The 18,036-nt window shown below is 23.7% G+C and overlaps 2 protein-coding genes and 1 long non-coding RNA gene across 3 annotated transcripts; 2 read left to right on the top strand and 1 right to left on the bottom strand.

Annotated features, from left to right (window-relative positions):
* Positions 1-71: 71 nt before the first annotated feature.
* LOC145842989 (uncharacterized) lies at positions 72-680 on the top strand. Its single transcript, XM_082950458.1, has 3 exons — positions 72-222; positions 355-453; positions 523-680. The coding sequence occupies exons 1-3, from the start codon at positions 72-74 to the stop codon at positions 678-680; spliced, it is 408 nt and encodes a 135-aa protein (XP_082806584.1).
* Positions 681-6,970: 6,290 nt separating this feature from the next.
* On the top strand, positions 6,971-7,497 carry LOC145841847 (uncharacterized). Its single transcript, XR_014370185.1, has 3 exons — positions 6,971-7,058; positions 7,191-7,289; positions 7,361-7,497. It is a non-coding gene; the product is annotated as an uncharacterized LOC145841847 (long non-coding RNA).
* Positions 7,498-12,088: 4,591 nt separating this feature from the next.
* Positions 12,089-12,949, bottom strand: LOC145842569 (GATA zinc finger domain-containing protein 1-like). The gene has a single exon (XM_082950031.1). The coding sequence runs from the start codon at positions 12,938-12,940 to the stop codon at positions 12,281-12,283; it is 660 nt and encodes a 219-aa protein (XP_082806157.1). The 5' UTR covers positions 12,941-12,949; the 3' UTR covers positions 12,089-12,280.
* Positions 12,950-18,036: the final 5,087 nt, after the last annotated feature.

The following is an 18,036-nucleotide window of genomic DNA, read 5'->3' as shown; positions in this document are numbered from 1 at the left end:
ATATATGAGGACGTGAAAATTTATTATCATAATTAATTGTAATCTACATTACAACTACCAAACATAAAATTATGAAATTCATATATTTGTTCGCTCTGCTTTTTGTAGCAAAATCTGCTTTGTGTGTACCTATTGCAGAAGTTAAGGTAATTGGCGTTACTGGCGATGAACCTAAAGTTGAAAAAGTTGAATTTGTTTCAGATGACAAAAAATCAGCAAAAGGTTATTAAATTTCTTAAATAATTTTGTAATTTTAAATTTAAACTTAATAAAAATTATACCAGTTTTTTGTATTTTGTATTGAAGTTTGTTCTACTTTACGTATTGTAAAATTTAATAAGTAAAAACTTTTAGCTTCAGTATGTGTTCAAGCACCAAAGAGAGAAGTTAAATGTGTAACTCTTGACGCCGATACATTTAAAGCTATGTTGAAAGCTTGTGAAAATGGAGAAGGTATTATGTTTTTAAAATAATTTAATGTACTAAAAAGTAACAAATAAATATATTCAAATTAATAATCAGAGCTTAATTTGGAGGATTTCGGTCTTGAACCAGTCAAAAAAATCGAAGTAAGTGCTAAAGCCAGTGTAAAATTTGAACACAAATTGGAAGCTCCTAAACCAGTTGTGATGAAATTCGATGAAATTCCAGAAGAGCTCAAAGATGCAGTTAAATGCTAATTGAAACATATTTATCTTATTATTGTTTAATTCTAATAAATATAAAAACGAAAAAGTGTGTTGTTATAACAATAAAACCTTTAAGAATCTTTAAATCTTAACTAGTATAAAAATTAAAAAAAAAAAATTAGAATCAAAATAATTTTGATTAATGTAAATACGACACCCATATTCTAAAAAATCTAACACATGCTATAAAAAAAAATTAAAAACAAGCAGTGAGTTTTTCATATGTAAAACCTCTTAAAATAATAATATATTTACTATCAAAAAGGATCTGATGTATAAAAATATTTTTGGTTATAGCTATGCAAAAACTATTTTTTGTCATTAAAAATTTAAAACATTTGACAAAAAAAAAACATTAAATTTGATATATTTCAGTTAACTTAGCACAAAATCGCGAGTAGTGATTTATTTTAATAACTGATTAGATTAGGGGTTGGCAATGCTTTCAGTTGGCAGGCTAAATACAGAAAAAATTAGTCCTTGGCGGGCGGGAAATTTTGGAATCAATTTCATATAATTCCAAACTCACTAATTATCTAAATAAGTGTTTGTCTTTTTACTTCAATTCTCAGAGTATCTAGTGTAAGTTTCGAGTTTGCCATAAATTTTACCTGTGGTTGTTTTCTCTTCTCACTTCAGTTTTAGAATATTTAGTTTAAGTTTGATAAAGCTTCACTCGTTGGTCGCAGGTTATACCTTTCATAGGCCGCAGTGTAAATTAAAAAGTTGGTTTAGCAGGCAAAAATAAGACGCTCACGGGCCAAACTCTACATAATTTTGTAAACAGTAGCGGGCCAGATCCGGCCTGCGGACCGTATTTTGGCCACGCCTATATTAGAGTAATAAATTCAGATGTATAAACTTGTATTACATCGTGAAAATATTTAAAACCTTAAAATATATGTTTAGACCTAAAAGTTTAACTATAATGGGATAAACACTGTTAACAAACTTATAACAGAAAATGTTTAAATCGTTAAATGTATTAATTTCTCTATAGATTTTTTTTTTAATTGTGAGTTATTCTTAACTAAATGTTTTTATTTTTCTTAATACTCAACATATCTAAAAACATCTACGTATAAAAACTAAGTAAAATTGCTTACACAAAAAACATATTAAATACTCTTTTGGTATTTACTAATAGCCTAATCTAAAATATAATAGTAATCTATAAAGTTTAGGCTGGACAAATATTATTAAAACCTAATCAACATATTTAGTAAAAACTATACAACGAAATAAAGTAATTATTAGTATATTCTAAAGAAAATAACGTCCTCATACAACCTATTTATTCTCTCTCTTGTTGTCATTTCACTGTGTATTAAATCCCTATTAGTGTTAGTAAAACGCTTATAGTAATTAAGTTACCAGAAAGTTAAAACAAAAGTTTTATAATTTTTTAAAATAAACTTGTTTAGAAGTATTTATGAACAACTTATCTACAGTAGAAACACCAAAAAGGTACGCACCCAAGTAAGGTAGACACTTAATTTCAAAAATAAGTAGGATGTAAAAAAATGAAAACAAAAATTTTTATGATTTGTTATTTAATGAATGAAATTGAATAAAAAAATATTAAATAATACTAGTGCAAATATAACTTTTTTTTTAATAATTTTTTTTTTGTAACTTTCAAAAAAAGAAATAGACCGTACCTTTATTTTTAAAAAAGTAGGTATTAGCTAGATACGAGAATAGTATATGTTTCGAAATTGTAAGGTATACACTTCTTACTGGGTTCAAGCTAGAGTAACTCATCAGTATCCGTTTTGTACTCTTAAAAAAATTTTGAAATAACTATTTTCAACGCCTTTACATAAAAAGTTTTTATTTGATGTTTTTTTGATATATGCAATGCTTAAGTTTACCCCTACAAATAAATTTGTTAAAAAGTTTAGTTTACAAAAATCTATCCAAGTAATCTTGAATATAGTTATTATTTTGATTACATAACATGCTTTAGGTATTTTTATTTACAAAACTAAACTTAAAACGTTAGTTTTTTTAGCGTAGCATAGAATAAGGAAATAAATTCGAATGCTAATATACAAGTTTTTCTTCAATATAGCTTTTATGAACACAAGTTTTTAAATCTAGTGATTCTAAAAATTATATTTTTCCTCTTAAATCTATTTCCCAACGATCGAAGATTTGATTATAAAAAATATTTTCTCTCACATCACTAGATTTAAAAAAAAAATTGTAGCTTCTATAGTAGATCAAGTTAAAAAGTAAAGAAAAATAGTTTGTTTAAATTTTATTTTGTGAAGATAATTGTTAAAAATAATTCGGTTATTATTTACCAATAAATTGCTTTTGAAACACGCTAATCGACAGTTAGTTTTTCAGAAAAGTTAACGAACTTTATAGTTGACTAAGTAGAACAAAATAGGTTTCGTTTTATGATTTTTTTCTCTCAAGCCTCATTATGAGTTTTACTGCTTTTCATTTATCATAATTATTTATAGTATGAACTTTATTTCTTGTTATTCAACACTATTCTACATCAATCAAAATACAGTTAACATACTAATAATTCGAAAGTTCACGACAATTGTGACTTACAGTAACCTCTCGCTTATTTACTCGCATTGTGTCCACAGAAAAAGTGCGTAAAGATACGAGAGGTACCAAGTATACTTACTATAATGCCTGTTTTTTGATATTGCTTCTAGTTAAAAGCAGACTGGGTAATTTCCCACTATTTACAATTTGTTTACTTATAGATATGAAAACAAAAGATAAAACTATACATTTGGTAAAAAAAGGATTTAAATTTATATAAAATAATAATACTTGTAGAAAAATTTTTATAATTTTAATATCAAGTAGATTTTATCTTAATCTTTATTTATATGTGACTTATTTGATACTTAACATTTATATTCTATTGTACTTAGCAAATTCAATTTATAATTAAGCATTTGTTTACAATTAAGAAATGGTGTGATGTATATTGAAATCTTTTTCTATATTCTTTTACAAAAATATGCATTTGGTGCTGTAATGGATTTCTTCTTTTGAACAAAAATATATAAGATATAAAAAATGTTTAGTAGAAATTGTTTATGTTACTACAACTTTTTTTAAATTGACCTTTGCCTACATAAAGAAAAAACTTAAATTTAATCTATTATTGTTAACAAAATTTCTAATATACTGAGGTATAACTAAATGTTCATCAACTAGTCAAGGAACGTAAGTAAACAAAGTCTAAAGATATACAGAGGTGAGTTAGCATTTGAAAATATACTTTAAACTAAAAATATACAATAAACCTAATTTGAGCAATACTAAGAAAAAAAAATTTTCGAATTTTAAGAATTCTAAAATGCGTAACTAAACGAGAGTGCGTAACTTCACGAGTACGTAAAGATGCGAGAGGTTACTGTAATTAGAAATTATTTGCCAATTATTAAAAGCAATAAATTCAAAATTACTTGTAATTTTATAGTATTGCTGTTTAATACAAATTAGAAGTTTTCAATTTCGACAAATTATGAAAATTATAAAAAGTTTTAAGCACATATCTCTAATTACATACAGTGTTAAGCTGTGATAACTTTAATCTAAGGTAAAAAGGTTTAGTTAAACAAATGACTTTTAAAATATATTAAAGGTAATATAAATAAATATATAATAAAGGTTTATTACTTTAATTGATTTTTATGTTATATTTTATAGAAAGTGTTTTTATTTAAGTTATAATATAAGAACATTTTTTAATTTTATTTATGCGGCTTTTTATTGTACGTTTTTGCTTGATATGAGTTTTACGTAGTAGTAGTTTTATACCTTGGTTTAAAACTAAATATGTTATTTAGTAAAAGTATATGTTTGGGTCCAAAACTAATGGCTACAAACATTTTATACTTTTTTACTAAGATCTAATCTACTTAATGTTATGCATAAAAAAAATTTATAATTAACTTAATATTTATTTTAATTGCTGTAGTAATGAATAATTTTATGTGTGTATAGATATTTGTTGGTGCAAATGTTTGTGGGTGTATACCAGGTCAATTACTTCAAACGAGCTGTTAAACTTTTTTTTAAAATATTAATATTTTAACCTTTTTAAGTAGTTGTATAAAACTATTCCATCGATATATACTGTAAAGTTCTAAGTATGACTTATGTTTTTAAAAATTTCCATTTTAAAGTTTTTTTTGAATCAATAAAAACTCTGATCGAGTTAAAAACTTAAACTTTATTTGTTCTTCAGTAAATTCTTAGAACTACCAGAAAAACCTTGTTAATGTATTTTTTCCAAAAATTAATTAGACTTTAAACTTAAAAGTAATTTAAAATGTTAAAAAGTTTAACTAAATAGTTTAAAATAATTATGCACCAACCTGTTATTTTTTCAACACAATTGTTATGCTCTGTTATTAGTTTAAACAATTAAACAATATTAAATAGTTAAAAAAAAATTAGTTTGGTTTATATTAAGCAGTCCTTAGATTTTTATCTATTATAAAACATAATACAACAACTTAGTTTTTTTTATACTTTTGTAGCACGTTAGATTTAATTAAGATAGAAAAAAGTTATAATTTTTTGGCGAAAAAGAATTTTTCTAGATGTTACGTTTTTGAAATTATAGTGGAATGAAAGACTTATTTCTATTGAAAAAGACTTTTATGTAGTAAGTAGTTGAAGATTTTTTAGTTATACTCTTTTGTTTTTGATACAATATTGACTTATTTTTTTTGGGTTAGTGATATTTTAGTTAAGTTAAATTTTGCACTTTTTAAAAAGTAACTTTTGTTGATTTAATATATATTTGTCAACAATAAATATAAATATATAGTTAACTATAAATAATATTTCAAAAATTTAAACGTTAATTAAATTTATAAGAAAAAATTCTTGTTATCTTTTATACTTTCTATTTTAATTAGACGTAAAAAAGAGTTAAGGTTGTATTATAGATTTTACTAGAAGTTTAAACAAGCGCAAAATGTTTACGAAGTACGAATACATTTTCTATACGGTTAACTTGTTTAGTCATGAGTTTATTTAAATATAGTAAATTGCTGCGTTATTTTTTATGATAATCCGAGAAGTAATGAAGGACTGTAACAGATCGTTAAGGCAAAAACTGTATTTCATTTTTTGAATGCAAAAATATTTCTTATAAGTTTAAATAGAAAAACTAGTCATAATATATTTTTAAACAAAAAATCTTAACTTTAACAAGCAATAAATACGAAATTAATTCAGTGTAAACAAAATAGTAATTTTATTTAATCCTAACACTTTTCATATATTCGTTAAATAGTTATACTTAAAACATAGTAAACGCAAGCAAAAAGTATGTAAGAAAAATGTTTAGTCAAATATTTTTATGTCTAAAGTAGCAGCAGTTGAAAATATGTGGGTTACGTCGATGGTTACTGAAAAACGAACTGTTTAAGAATAAGCTTATAAGAAATAGTCTATTGTTTGAATTTAAAAAAGTAATAACTAATGTTTTAAAGATATTAAAGTCTTAAAAACCTTAATACACCTTACAGTTAGCAATTTTTTTACTTGACAGTTTTTTTTTTTTTTGTGAAACTGTGTCAAAAACTTTCAGGACAATTTTTTTATATAGTTTTGTCTAAAACTCATTACAAAAATTTGATATAAAGCTTTTCTTAAGACAATGCACAGTCTTATAATTAAATTGTACTATTAATATATTATTGTTTGGTTAACTTGAGTAAGAAAACTTTATGTAAGCTTATTTTCATTTTAAAATAAAAAGTATTTTAATTTTTTAGAATGTTTGTTTTTTGTCATAAGTATATAAAAAAACAACACGAAACTTAGTTAAATAATAAATATCAATCATCTTTAAAACTTGTTGCAATGAACAATAAAAACAAAGTGTTAACTAGTTTAATGCTCTACATTTTTTAATTAAAATATTAAGCTTCAATTACGTAATTGATCATACCTTGTAATAACAAACTATCATATGTTTAAACTGAAGAGTGATCAAGTAATTTTTAAATGTTTTGAACTTAATACCTTTAACAACTATATGATATGTTTTCAATAATATGTAGTTTGTTTTGAAAATCATGCTGTGTTGCTAGGAAATAAGTAAAAAAACAGCTAAAACATTGTTTTTCAAACAAAATATATTCATATATATATGAGGACGTGAAAATTTATTATCATAATTAATTGTAATCTACATTACAACTACCAAAAATAAAATTATGAAATTCATATATTTGTTCGCTCTGCTTTTTGTAGCAAAATCTGCTTTGTGTGTACCTATTGCAGAAGTTAAGGTAACTGGCGTTACTGGCGATGAACCTAAAGTTGAAAAAGTTGTATTTGTTTCAGATGACAAAAAATCAGCAAAAGGTTATTAAATTTTTTAACTAATTTTGTAATTTTAAATCTAAACTTAATAAAAATTATACCAGTTTTTTGTATTTTGTATTTAAGTTTGTTCTACTTTACGTATTGTAAAATTTGATAAGTAAAAACTTTTAGCTTCAGTATGTGTTCAAGCACCAAAGAGAGAAGTTAAATGTATAACTCTTGACGCCGATACATTCAAAGCTATGTTGAAAGCTTGTGAAAATGGAGAAGGTATTATGTTTTTTTAAATTAATTTAATGTACTAAAAAGTAACAAATAAATATATTCAATTTAATAATCAGAGCTTAACTTGGAGGATTTCGGTCTTGAACCAGTCAAAAAAATCGAAGTAAGTGCTAAAGCCAGTGTAAAATTTGAACACAAATTAGAAGCTCCTAAACCAGTTGTGATGAAATTCGATGAAATTCCAGAAGAGCTCAAAGATGCAGTTAAATGCTAATTGAAACATATTTATCTTATTATTGTTTAATTCTAATAAATATAAAAACGAAAAAGTGTGTTGTTATAACAATAAAACTTTTAAGAATCTTTAAATCTTAACTAGTATAAAATTTAAAAAAAAATTAGAATCAAAAAAATTTTGATTAATGTAAATACGACACCCATATTCTAAGAAATCTAATACATGCTAAAAAAAAAGCAGTGAGTTTTTCATATGTAAAAACTCTTAAAATAAAAATATCTTTACTATCAAAAAGGATCTGATCTATAGAAAGATTTTTCGGTCATAGCTATGCAAAAACTATTTTTTGTCTTTAAAAATTAAAAAACATTTGACAAAAAAAAAACATAAAATTTAATATATTTCAGTTAACTTAGCACAAAATTGCGAGTAGTAATTTATTTTAATAACTGATTAGATTAGGGGTTGGCAATGCTTTCAGTCGGCAGGCTAAATACAGAAAAAATTAGTCCTTGGCGGGCGGGAATTTCGGAATCAATTTCATATAATTCCAAACTCACTAATTATCTAATTAAATGTTTGTCTTTTTACTTCAATTCTCAGAGTATCTAGTGTAAGTTTCGAGTTTGCCATAAATTTTACCTGTGGTTGTTTTCTCTTCTCACTTCAGTTTTAGAATATTTAGTTAAAGTTTGATTAAGCTTCACTCGTTGGTCGCAGGTTATACCTTTCATAGGCCGCAGTTTTAATCTAGTGTAAATTAAAAAATTGGTTTAGCAGGCAAAAATAACACGCTCACGAGCCAAACTCTACATAATTTTGTAAACAGTAGCGGGCCAGATCCGGCCTGCGGACCGTATTTTGGCCACGCCTAGATTAGAGTAATAAATTCAGGTGTATAAACTTGTATTACATTGTGAAAATATTTAAAACCTTAAAATATATGTTTAGACCTAAAAGTTTAACTATAATGAGATAAACACCGTTAACAAGCTTATAATAAAAAATGTTTAAACCGTAAACTGTATTAATTTCTCTATAGAAAGTTTTTTTTTTCAATATCGAGGTGTTCTTAACTATATGTTTTAATTTTTACTTAATACTGAACATATCTAAAAGCATCTATGTATAAAAACTAAGTAAAATCGCTTACACAAAAAACATTTTAAATACTCTTTTGGTATTTACTAATAGCCTAATCTAAAATATAATATTAATTTATAAAGTTTTAGGGACCAATTTAATTAAAACCTATTCAATATATTTAGTAAAAATTATATAACAATATAAAGTAATTGTTAGTATATTCCTAAAACATAAGAAAATAATGTCCTCATACAACCTATTTGTTCTCTTTTTTGTTGTTATTTCACTGTTTATTAAAGCCCTAGTAGCCTTAGTAAAACGCTTATAGTAATTAAATTACCATAAAGTTAAAACAAAAGTTTTATATTATTTAAAAATAAACTTGTTTAGCAAACTTTATGGACAACTTACCTACAGTAGGAACATCAAAAAGGTACGCACCCAAGAAAGGTAGGCACTTAACTTGAAAAATAAGTAGGATGTAACAAAATTGTAAACAAAAATTTTCATGGTTTTTTATTTAATGAATGAAATTAAATAAAAAAAATGAAATAATACTAGTAGAAATATAACTTTTTTTTTGTTAAATTCTTTTTGTAACTTTCAAAAAAAGAAATAGACCGTAGCTTTATTTTTAAAAAAGTAGGTATTATCTACCATTCGGAGATACGAGAAAAATATTTGTTTCGAAATTGTAAGGTATGCACTTCTTACTGGGTTCAAGCTAGAGTAGCTCATCAGTATCCCTATTGTACTCTTAAAAGAAATTATGACATAACTATTTTTAACGCCTAACTTGAAAAAAGCTACATTAAAAGTTTTTATTTGATGTTTTTGTTTAATATATGCAATGTTTAAGTTTACACTAATAAATAATTTTTTTTAAAGTTTATTTTTCAAATTTCTATCAAAGTAATCTTGAATATAATTGTTATTTTGATTACATGACATGCTTTAGGTATTTTATTTACAAAAATAAACATAAAACGTTAGTTTTTTTTAGCTTAGCATAGGATAAGGACATTAATTCGAATGCTAATATCCAAGTTTTTCTTTAACATAGGTTTTATAAATAAAACTTTTAAATCTAGTAAATCTAACAAGTATATTTTTGCACTTAAATCTATTTCAAAACGATCGAAGTTTAAATTATAAGAAATATTTTCCCTTACATCACTAGATTTGAAAAAAAATTGTAGCTTCTACATGTATCAAGTTAAAAAATAAAGAAAAATAGTTTGTTTAAAATTTATTTTGTGAAGATAGTTGTTAAAAAGAGTTTGGTGATTATTTACCAATAAATTGCTTTCGAAACACGCTAATCGACAGTTAGTTTTCTAGAAAAGTTTTTAGTTGACTTAAGTAGAAGAAAACAGGTTTCGTTTTATGGTTTTTTTTTTCTCAAGCCTAATAATGTGTTTTACTGCTTTTCATTAATCAGAGTTATCTTATAATATGAACTCTATCTCTTATAATTCATCGCTATTCTACATAGTTCAAAATACAGTTAACATACTAATATTTCGAAAGTTCACGACAATTGTGACTTATTTAAAAATTATTTGCCAATTATTAAAAGCAATAAATTCAAAATAACTTGTAGTTTTATAGTATTGCTGTTTAATACAAATTACAAGTTTACAATTTCGATAAAATTATCCAATGTTTTACTTAAACCTTTAAGTTTTATAATTATAAGGCAGTTTAAACAAGGTAGCTACTGGATTTTGTCAAGTTTTCTCAAGGCTTTCAAAATTTCTTCCAGGATTTCGAAAGTGCATCTTTTTTGACCATTTTAGTTTAAAATTATTCTTATTGAAAAACGTTGCTTTTTGATATACTTAAACAATAAATTATTAATATTATTTAAATTTTTGTTTTATTCAATTGTAACCTGTACTATTATTTAGAATAAACTTTTCTCATATGATTGTTCAAAAGTATTTATGTTAATATATAACATAAATAGCACACAATCTAGTTAAAATATGTAGTTAGTTTTAATTTGTTTGTAAATAAAAATTATTTATTTATGTTGCAAAATTTCAAAATATTATTTAACAAAACAGTAAATAAATAATACTTATTAATAAATAAATTAAAACTTACAATATATTTTAACTAGATTGTATAGCTATTCATGTTATATAACTCATATTACGTTAAATAAAAATGAAATCAACAACTAAAAGAAAAAATATAAAGAATTAAAATTTAATATAATTCACAATTAGTCTTGTATTTCTACTTGTTTTACTTCGCACTAGTCTTTTACAACAGTTTTTTAGTGCAATTAAAATTTTATCATTGAAAAACCTTACCTAAGTTCTGTGAAACACAACAAACTTTGACTTGTAAAATAAACTTTATTAAGTTGCATCATTTAGAAATAGGTTCTTGTTTACTGACTTTGCATGACATTTGAAATATCAGAAATGCAAGTAAAAACTTAGTTTTATTAAGTTAAAAATTAATTCAACTAATAGTTTACCAATTACAATTTAAAAATTTGTACTATACTTTTTGTATATTTGTACTTTAGTCTAAAAATAATAAAATTTTGAATTTTTTTTAAACAAAAATGTTAAAATACTAAAATTTAAAATAATTTCGGGTTGTTTCACGATTTTTGTACAAAAATATAGTTTTTTTTCAAAACTTCCCAAACTTAAGATTTTTTTTGCCTAAATTGTGAAATTCAAGGTTTTAAGGCCACCATGTGTAAAGATTATTTAACTGTATAAGATAATATATAATTCTATAAAAAATATAAATAACGATACTTTCATTGTATAAATCTTGCTTTGAGCTTTAGAAAATAATGCACTTGGTAAGAATTTTATAATTTATTTATAAATTTAAATGCGCGTTGAGAGATTTTTAATGAGAAATTATTATAAAACATATAAACGGTAGATATTAAATAATTTACAATTACTTTCTATTGTTATACTATGTTGTGCTAGTATTAACTGGCTGACTTAGTAAAACTAAAGTATTAAAAAACTAACATTTGTGTTTGTAAACAAATTAAAAAATCCTGCATAATAAATTTTAAAAGTTTTATTTTTGTAAGTTATAGGTTGTACAAAATTTCAACTTAAAACAAGAAAAAAGTTATAAAATACTTGAAATTAAAGGATATTTATAAAAAGTTCACATAAATTTATAACAAATACCATCGTAACATTTTGCACTTAGCCTTTTATTTCAATGGTTTTTTTATTTAATTATTAAACAAAAATACTTCAAATATATTTACAATAAACTTTTACTTGAATTACTTAAGTGAAAAATAAAATACACAAAACTAAAGTGAAAAATAAAATACATAAAATTAAAGTGAAAAATAAAATACGTAAAACTAAAAAAAATAATGATTTCAATAAAATGTTGACTTTATTTATTTTTGATTTAATAATTAAATCTATGTAGAGTGTTTATATACCTTATTACAGAAAAAAAATGTTATATAATAATTTGTTTAATATACTATCTCAGATCATTCCATTATTCTTATAATTCGTAAAACTATACTTAACCACAAAAAAAAAATTAGGAGGTCATTCATTCTATGCAATTCATAAAGTTAAAAACAATAAGTTATTAAAATATTTAACTTAAAAATATATTATTTTTCAAGCAGTTGAGCACAAGTTAAAATTTAATAAGTTTACATTTCTTAAACAGTTTTTATCAAAAGTTAAACAAATTATTTCATTACATAACTAATTGAGTTTCTTGGTGGCAGAAAGTTAGAAAGTGCACGGTTTCTATTTTCAAAATAATAGTCTGTTGGGGCGTGGCAAACAAAATTGATTGTTTCTATACAATGAAATACTTCATCTGAAAATGCAATTTTGTATTTTGAGGGAACAAACTCTTCGTTAGTTTGAAAGGTTTTATCTTCTCTTGGCGCCAACCAGTTGTAACCAACATACTTTTTGTAATACTTATCAGTTAGAAATATTAAGCATTGAGCATAATATATATTGTTATCTTCCGAATCCACTACACTTACAATGTCCCCCTTCTGAAAAATCTGGCCTTTGAAGCAAATGTAATCTGATGTTTTGTCTTCTGCCTGGGTTAAAATTGCCTTTGCAGCTTTTTTAGGCTTTGAAAGAGTCCTCCTACCCTTTTCTGCACCAAGCAGTCTCTTTTTTGATGGCTTTGGAACTCGCTTGCTCACAATTAGTTTTTGTTTGGTGAATGTTTTCCGCTTAGAACTTTGTTGCTTGCTTATGAGAGTCTTCTCTTTCATTTTTTTGATATGGCAGGTATGACAGCTGTATCCGCTAGCATCCTTGCCTTCTTTTTTTGTAGGATGCCACAGATCAGTGTCTGTAGTTTTACATATGTTGCATTTCATTATAAATTATTGTTGTACATCTGTCATATTAAAAAAAATAAAAACAAGTATTAAACTCATTAAGTATAATTTATGTTTTGTATAGGATTTTGTAAAAATTAGAACAGTTTTGTATACAAACAGCACTTAGACAGTAAGATTAAAAATATTCTTTTTTTGTAGGATGCCACAGATCAGTGTCTGTAGTTTTACATATGTTGCACTTCATTATAATTAAAGTTGTACATCTGTCATATTAAAAAAAATAAAAACAAGTATTAAACTCATTACGTATAATTTATGTTTTGTATAGGATTTTGTAAAAATTAGAACAGTTTTGTATGCAAACAGCACTTAGACAGTAAGATTAAAACAGGCAACTAACATACAACTTCTTAAACTTTTAAAACAAAAGTTTTAAGAAGGGCATTCAGAAAACTTTTAAAGATTATAAGTTTTTATTATATCTAAAAATTGAATAAACTAGAGCTTTTTTGATATTTCAAAAAAACTATAGGTTTGGTTGTTTAAAATTAATTAAAAATCTTTATTTTATATAAGGATTTTTTTTTTCGAAAATTTCTTCAAGCAACTAATTTAGTTTAGAAAACTAAGTATTAGCAAACAAAGAGCTGTCATGCATTAAATAAAAAAATCTTGTTTACTTTAAAAAAAACTTTAAATATAGAGTTCAAACTGAATTTTTTTAAATATCCAACATTGGAAAACAAAAAAATATATAGATTAACTTTTTGAAATAAATTTTATTTGCTGAAAAATCCTATTTTACAAAACTATTTTTATTATTCTGAACTTAATTTTAATAGTTTTTTTTTTATAAAACATTTTATAATAATTAAAACTTAGCAAACTGATGGCCAAATAAATTTTTCCATAGTTATCTTCTCTGCAAAGACTTTTAAGATTTATAGGATTTATTATTTAAACTGTTTTTTTCCTACTTTGAGTAATGATTATAAAATAAGTATATTTTATTTGGAACATACTTAAATTTTACTGTTATAGAATAAAGATTGCTTTTAAACAGTTTTTGTGTACTTTAACAGAAAGAAACGTATTTGCAATGGACAGTGTTAAAGATAATTTCATGAACAGCATTCTAGTTGATAATATTATAGGATAAGATAACAAAATGCAAGAACAAATCTGATTGGATTACAAAGACTGATAACATATTTTTATTTACTTTAAAACAATAAAACCAAAAATTAAACTGCTGCAAACATTTTAACAGGGGATAAAATAAATACAATAAAATTTGTTTTTGAAAAATTTGTTAAATTTTAAACTAATAAATAAAATTTAATAACTGATGATCCATTTAGGTGTATTTTGGTACTATATTAAATGCTAAGAAAATATACTACATAATCTGTTTCCTGAAATTTTTTTTAGTTAAGAACTCTAATCTTTTTTTTTTAAACATCAGCTTAATACTATTATTTTTTTTTGACAATAAATAAGTTTGATAATATAAAATTGTGTATATAATTAAAAACTTTCTCAAGAACAAAACAAAAAAAACAAATTCATTGTTTCTTAGTTTTTTCAAGACCTTTTATTAAAATGGTTACCAAGTTTTTTCCAGTGTAATGGGAAGCTTTTAATAACTAACTTGGACATTTTTTGTAGACAATCTTTGCTAATAATATTAAAAGTTATATTTTTTGTATCATTTTATTAGAAAGTATTAAATGTTTAAATTTTTGTTTAAATAGTGTCAAAAAAGATATATTTTAAATAAAATAGTCCTTCCTTGTCTTTTTAACATATCTTTTAATTAGGAAATTTTGACCTTAATTACTTATACAGAAACCATTTTAAAATAAAAAATACACTTATTATAAAAACAGTTTAAATTAAAACCTTCAAATTAAGACAATGAACTGAAAATTTGAGAATTTTGGTTATTTTTAAAAATTGCAATTTAGTTTAATTCTAGACCAAGACTCAAAATTACAGATATGGAAAACAAATTCAAAAGTATATAAAACTTAATTAGTTGTAATTTTACATACAAGTTAAACAATAATTTTGCTCACAAAGTATTAAATAATACCTGTAAACCACTACTAATATTTTTTAATTTATATGGACGAAATTAGAATATCAAACTGTTATCTTTTTAATGGTTAAAAACATCAGTAACTCTACCCTTTGAAACAATAAACATTTTCTAGGCAATAGCAAGTGTATTACATTATTTTAATTTTGCCTGCCAACTAATAATTACCTTTTAATTATCTAAAAATAAAATAAACAAAAAACTATTTTTTGAAAAAAAAACCTTGGTGACACACCATAAAGGCTAAAATCTCAACACTAAATACCACTAAGTGTGCGGAAAATTATGAAGCTTAATCCCTAAGCAAGTGTTCACATTCTGTTTAATAAGAGCTAAATAAGAGTTGAAAACTTTTTATTGGACAAGCTGAATTAAAATACAAGTTTCTTAATTTTTTTTTTTATCAATTTTTTTTTTTGTAAAAAAAAAAACTATTTCATCATTTAATAATGAAGAGACATTATGGTTTAAGCGATTATATTTAAAACTAACTGTATTTGATTATTTATTGTATATGTGTCAAGCACTGGGTTTTATTTTTGAAATGTTCAACTCAGAGAGCTTCCTAAGTCATCATTAGGACCCATACACCACACAATTGTACAAAACCTTGTAAAACTCTGATTCTTGCTTTTGATTTGATTTAGTTAAATGTTGAAAACTTTAATTACACATGAAAAAAGGATTATAAATTTCTCAAGCAGAAATCTAAAGCAAGTGTTATCTAAATATTACATTTTGGCAATTGAAAAATTGCTATATTTGAAAAATTCAGGATTGCTATTTGTATTTGAAAAATTCTTACAAATGCTTGAGAATTCGATAACTCAGAACTCACAGCAATTTTTTTCTAAGTCACGGTTAAATTTCCATAGAAAAATTAATTGCAGGTCACAGTCAATTAAAATAGCTAGTTTAATAGTTTGAAAATTAACTGAAAAAAGGTAAGTAGAAATTTTTTTTACAAATTAAGCTCTAATAATAACAATCTACAATAATTAAGCAGGAGTAGTAATTTTTATTTAATTTAGAACCCTAACAATTTTTTTTTACTAGTAAACCTTTGTTATTCGTTTTTTTTTTTGCTAATAAATGAATCGCGGACCTAAGCTAGCCGACTCCTGACTTAGATAAATACTTGCTTGAAATTCGAGCTTCTGAATTTTACCATACTTTTCTTAAGTGAAAGCGATCAAGATATTTTTTAAAATTGCTTTGTGACATGCTAATAACTTACACTTGATTCTGTTTGAATAAAAATTAGTTTACAATTAAAGGAGTGTTTTTACTGGTTTCCTGGAGCCTGTGCGACTCCTGAAAAAAGAAAAAGGAGAAAAAATCTTACACTATTTACTAAGCAGGAACTTAAAAATACTTATTAATTTATATTTTAATCAGGTTTTGGCTAAACTTTTAAATATCGAATGTTAAATCTAATAAATGGTAAGACTTTTATTATTTTATAGTGTTATTTTCGAAACAGCTAAAACAGATTTTATAGTAACTTTTCAAATAAAAATAGTAATACAAGTACTATCAAATAAATAATAATTATGCACTGTATTTAACTAAAAATTTTCGTAAAACTTGAAAAAAAAATAATGTAAATTACAAACGTTTATTACACTTAGTTGCCTATAAAATATTATTTCAAGTTATCAAGATTTTATAAGTTTTAACTACATTGCAACTATTCTTTAATCGTATGTCAAAGAGATTTAAATACGTATTTTACTATTACATCTTTATAATTATGTTTGATAGTCTTGTTTAGTTTTTAAAATTTTTATTTTTCAAAAACTGACTAATGACCATGTCATTTTAATTACTTGATCACTAAATTAACATAGTGATATTTAAACGTTTTCTTTAACTGTTATCTAACTTTAAGTATTTTATGTTATTTTATCTTTTAAAGACAATTTAATAATACCTGAACAAAAACTTTTTCCATTTAACATTTCAAACTTTAAAAGTTAAGTAGAGTCCTAGACAAGACGTTAAAAAATATCCAATTGGTGTGCGACTCAACAACCGAAGTTTTCTTTGTACACCAAGTGCTAGGACCAAACATTTTTAGCCTCCTATTTTTTTGTCATTCAATAAATTATTAATCTATATTAAATTCATTAAAATTTATTTTAAAATAAAGTTGTTTTAAACTGAAATATTAAAATAAGAATAATTTCAGCTTTAAGTTTTATCTATATATATCAAACATTAATTTATAGTTAACCAAAGTTTTTCAGTTCGTTTCTTTTTTTTTTGGTTTAAAATTTCAGCAAACTATTTATATATCACTTTGTAGAAATATTTTAAATATAAGTCGTTAACTTTTACAACTTTCAAATTATTATCTCTAACTTATACTTTTTTTTAACGTTTTAAACAAAAATTGATATTTTTTAACACTATCTGCATACTTTACAAATAAATGTAATGTAAAACATTTTTAGTACTTGTTGTAAACTTATAATTTGTTTTATGTCCAAGTTTTAGTCAATATTATATAACTTTCTATTCTTAATTAAATAAAAGATAATAAGCAACTTATAAACAATTTTTAAAACATTTGCATTTACTGTACAAGTTTGTTAACATTTGTAAAGTTACAGAAATCACTAAAAAAATTGTGCTATCTCACTCAAGTAAACCTAGACACGCCCAGGCTTCTAAAATTTTCAAAAACCATTTAATCATTAAAACCTAGTTATAACCATTTTATATTTGTTATTGACTTCTATGTTTAAAAGAAGTTTTAAATTATAAGTTTTTAAGCTAATCTACAACTTTTGTGCAAATACATTCGTTTTTTTTTGGTATAAGTTTAAAGAAGTAAAGTTATTTAGTTGACTTACGTTTTTAAGGTAGAAAAAAATAACTGAGTTGCTAAAATTATTAAACCATGTTATTTTAAATTTACTTTGTATTTCAAATAAAATAATTTATTTTCAACTTGAACATTTATTTGTAAACCATAACTTTGTAACGAATGTTTGAATAAACTCAAATAATTTATTACAAAGGACGA

The sequence above is a fragment of the Thalia democratica genome, chromosome 8 (genome assembly GCF_965202585.1).
Source record: "Thalia democratica chromosome 8, ktThaDemo2.hap1.1, whole genome shotgun sequence".
In the NCBI taxonomy this organism is placed as follows: Eukaryota; Metazoa; Chordata; class Thaliacea; order Salpida; family Salpidae; genus Thalia; species Thalia democratica.
The sequence above is the reverse complement of the archived record's forward strand: the minus strand, read 5'-3'. Positions and strand labels throughout refer to the sequence as shown.

Bases quoted from the DNA above. Each gene is read 5' to 3' on its own strand.
- LOC145842989 (XM_082950458.1), top strand. From the start codon at position 72: ATGAAATTCATATATTTGTTCGCTCTGCTTTTTGTAGCAAAATCTGCT. The intron at 223-354 runs GTTATTAAATTT...AAAAACTTTTAG, and splicing joins TGACAAAAAATCAGCAAAAG to CTTCAGTATGTGTTCAAGCA. The intron at 454-522 runs GTATTATGTTTT...ATTAATAATCAG, and splicing joins AGCTTGTGAAAATGGAGAAG to AGCTTAATTTGGAGGATTTC.
- LOC145842569 (XM_082950031.1), bottom strand. From the start codon at position 12,940: ATGAAATGCAACATATGTAAAACTACAGACACTGATCTGTGGCATCCT.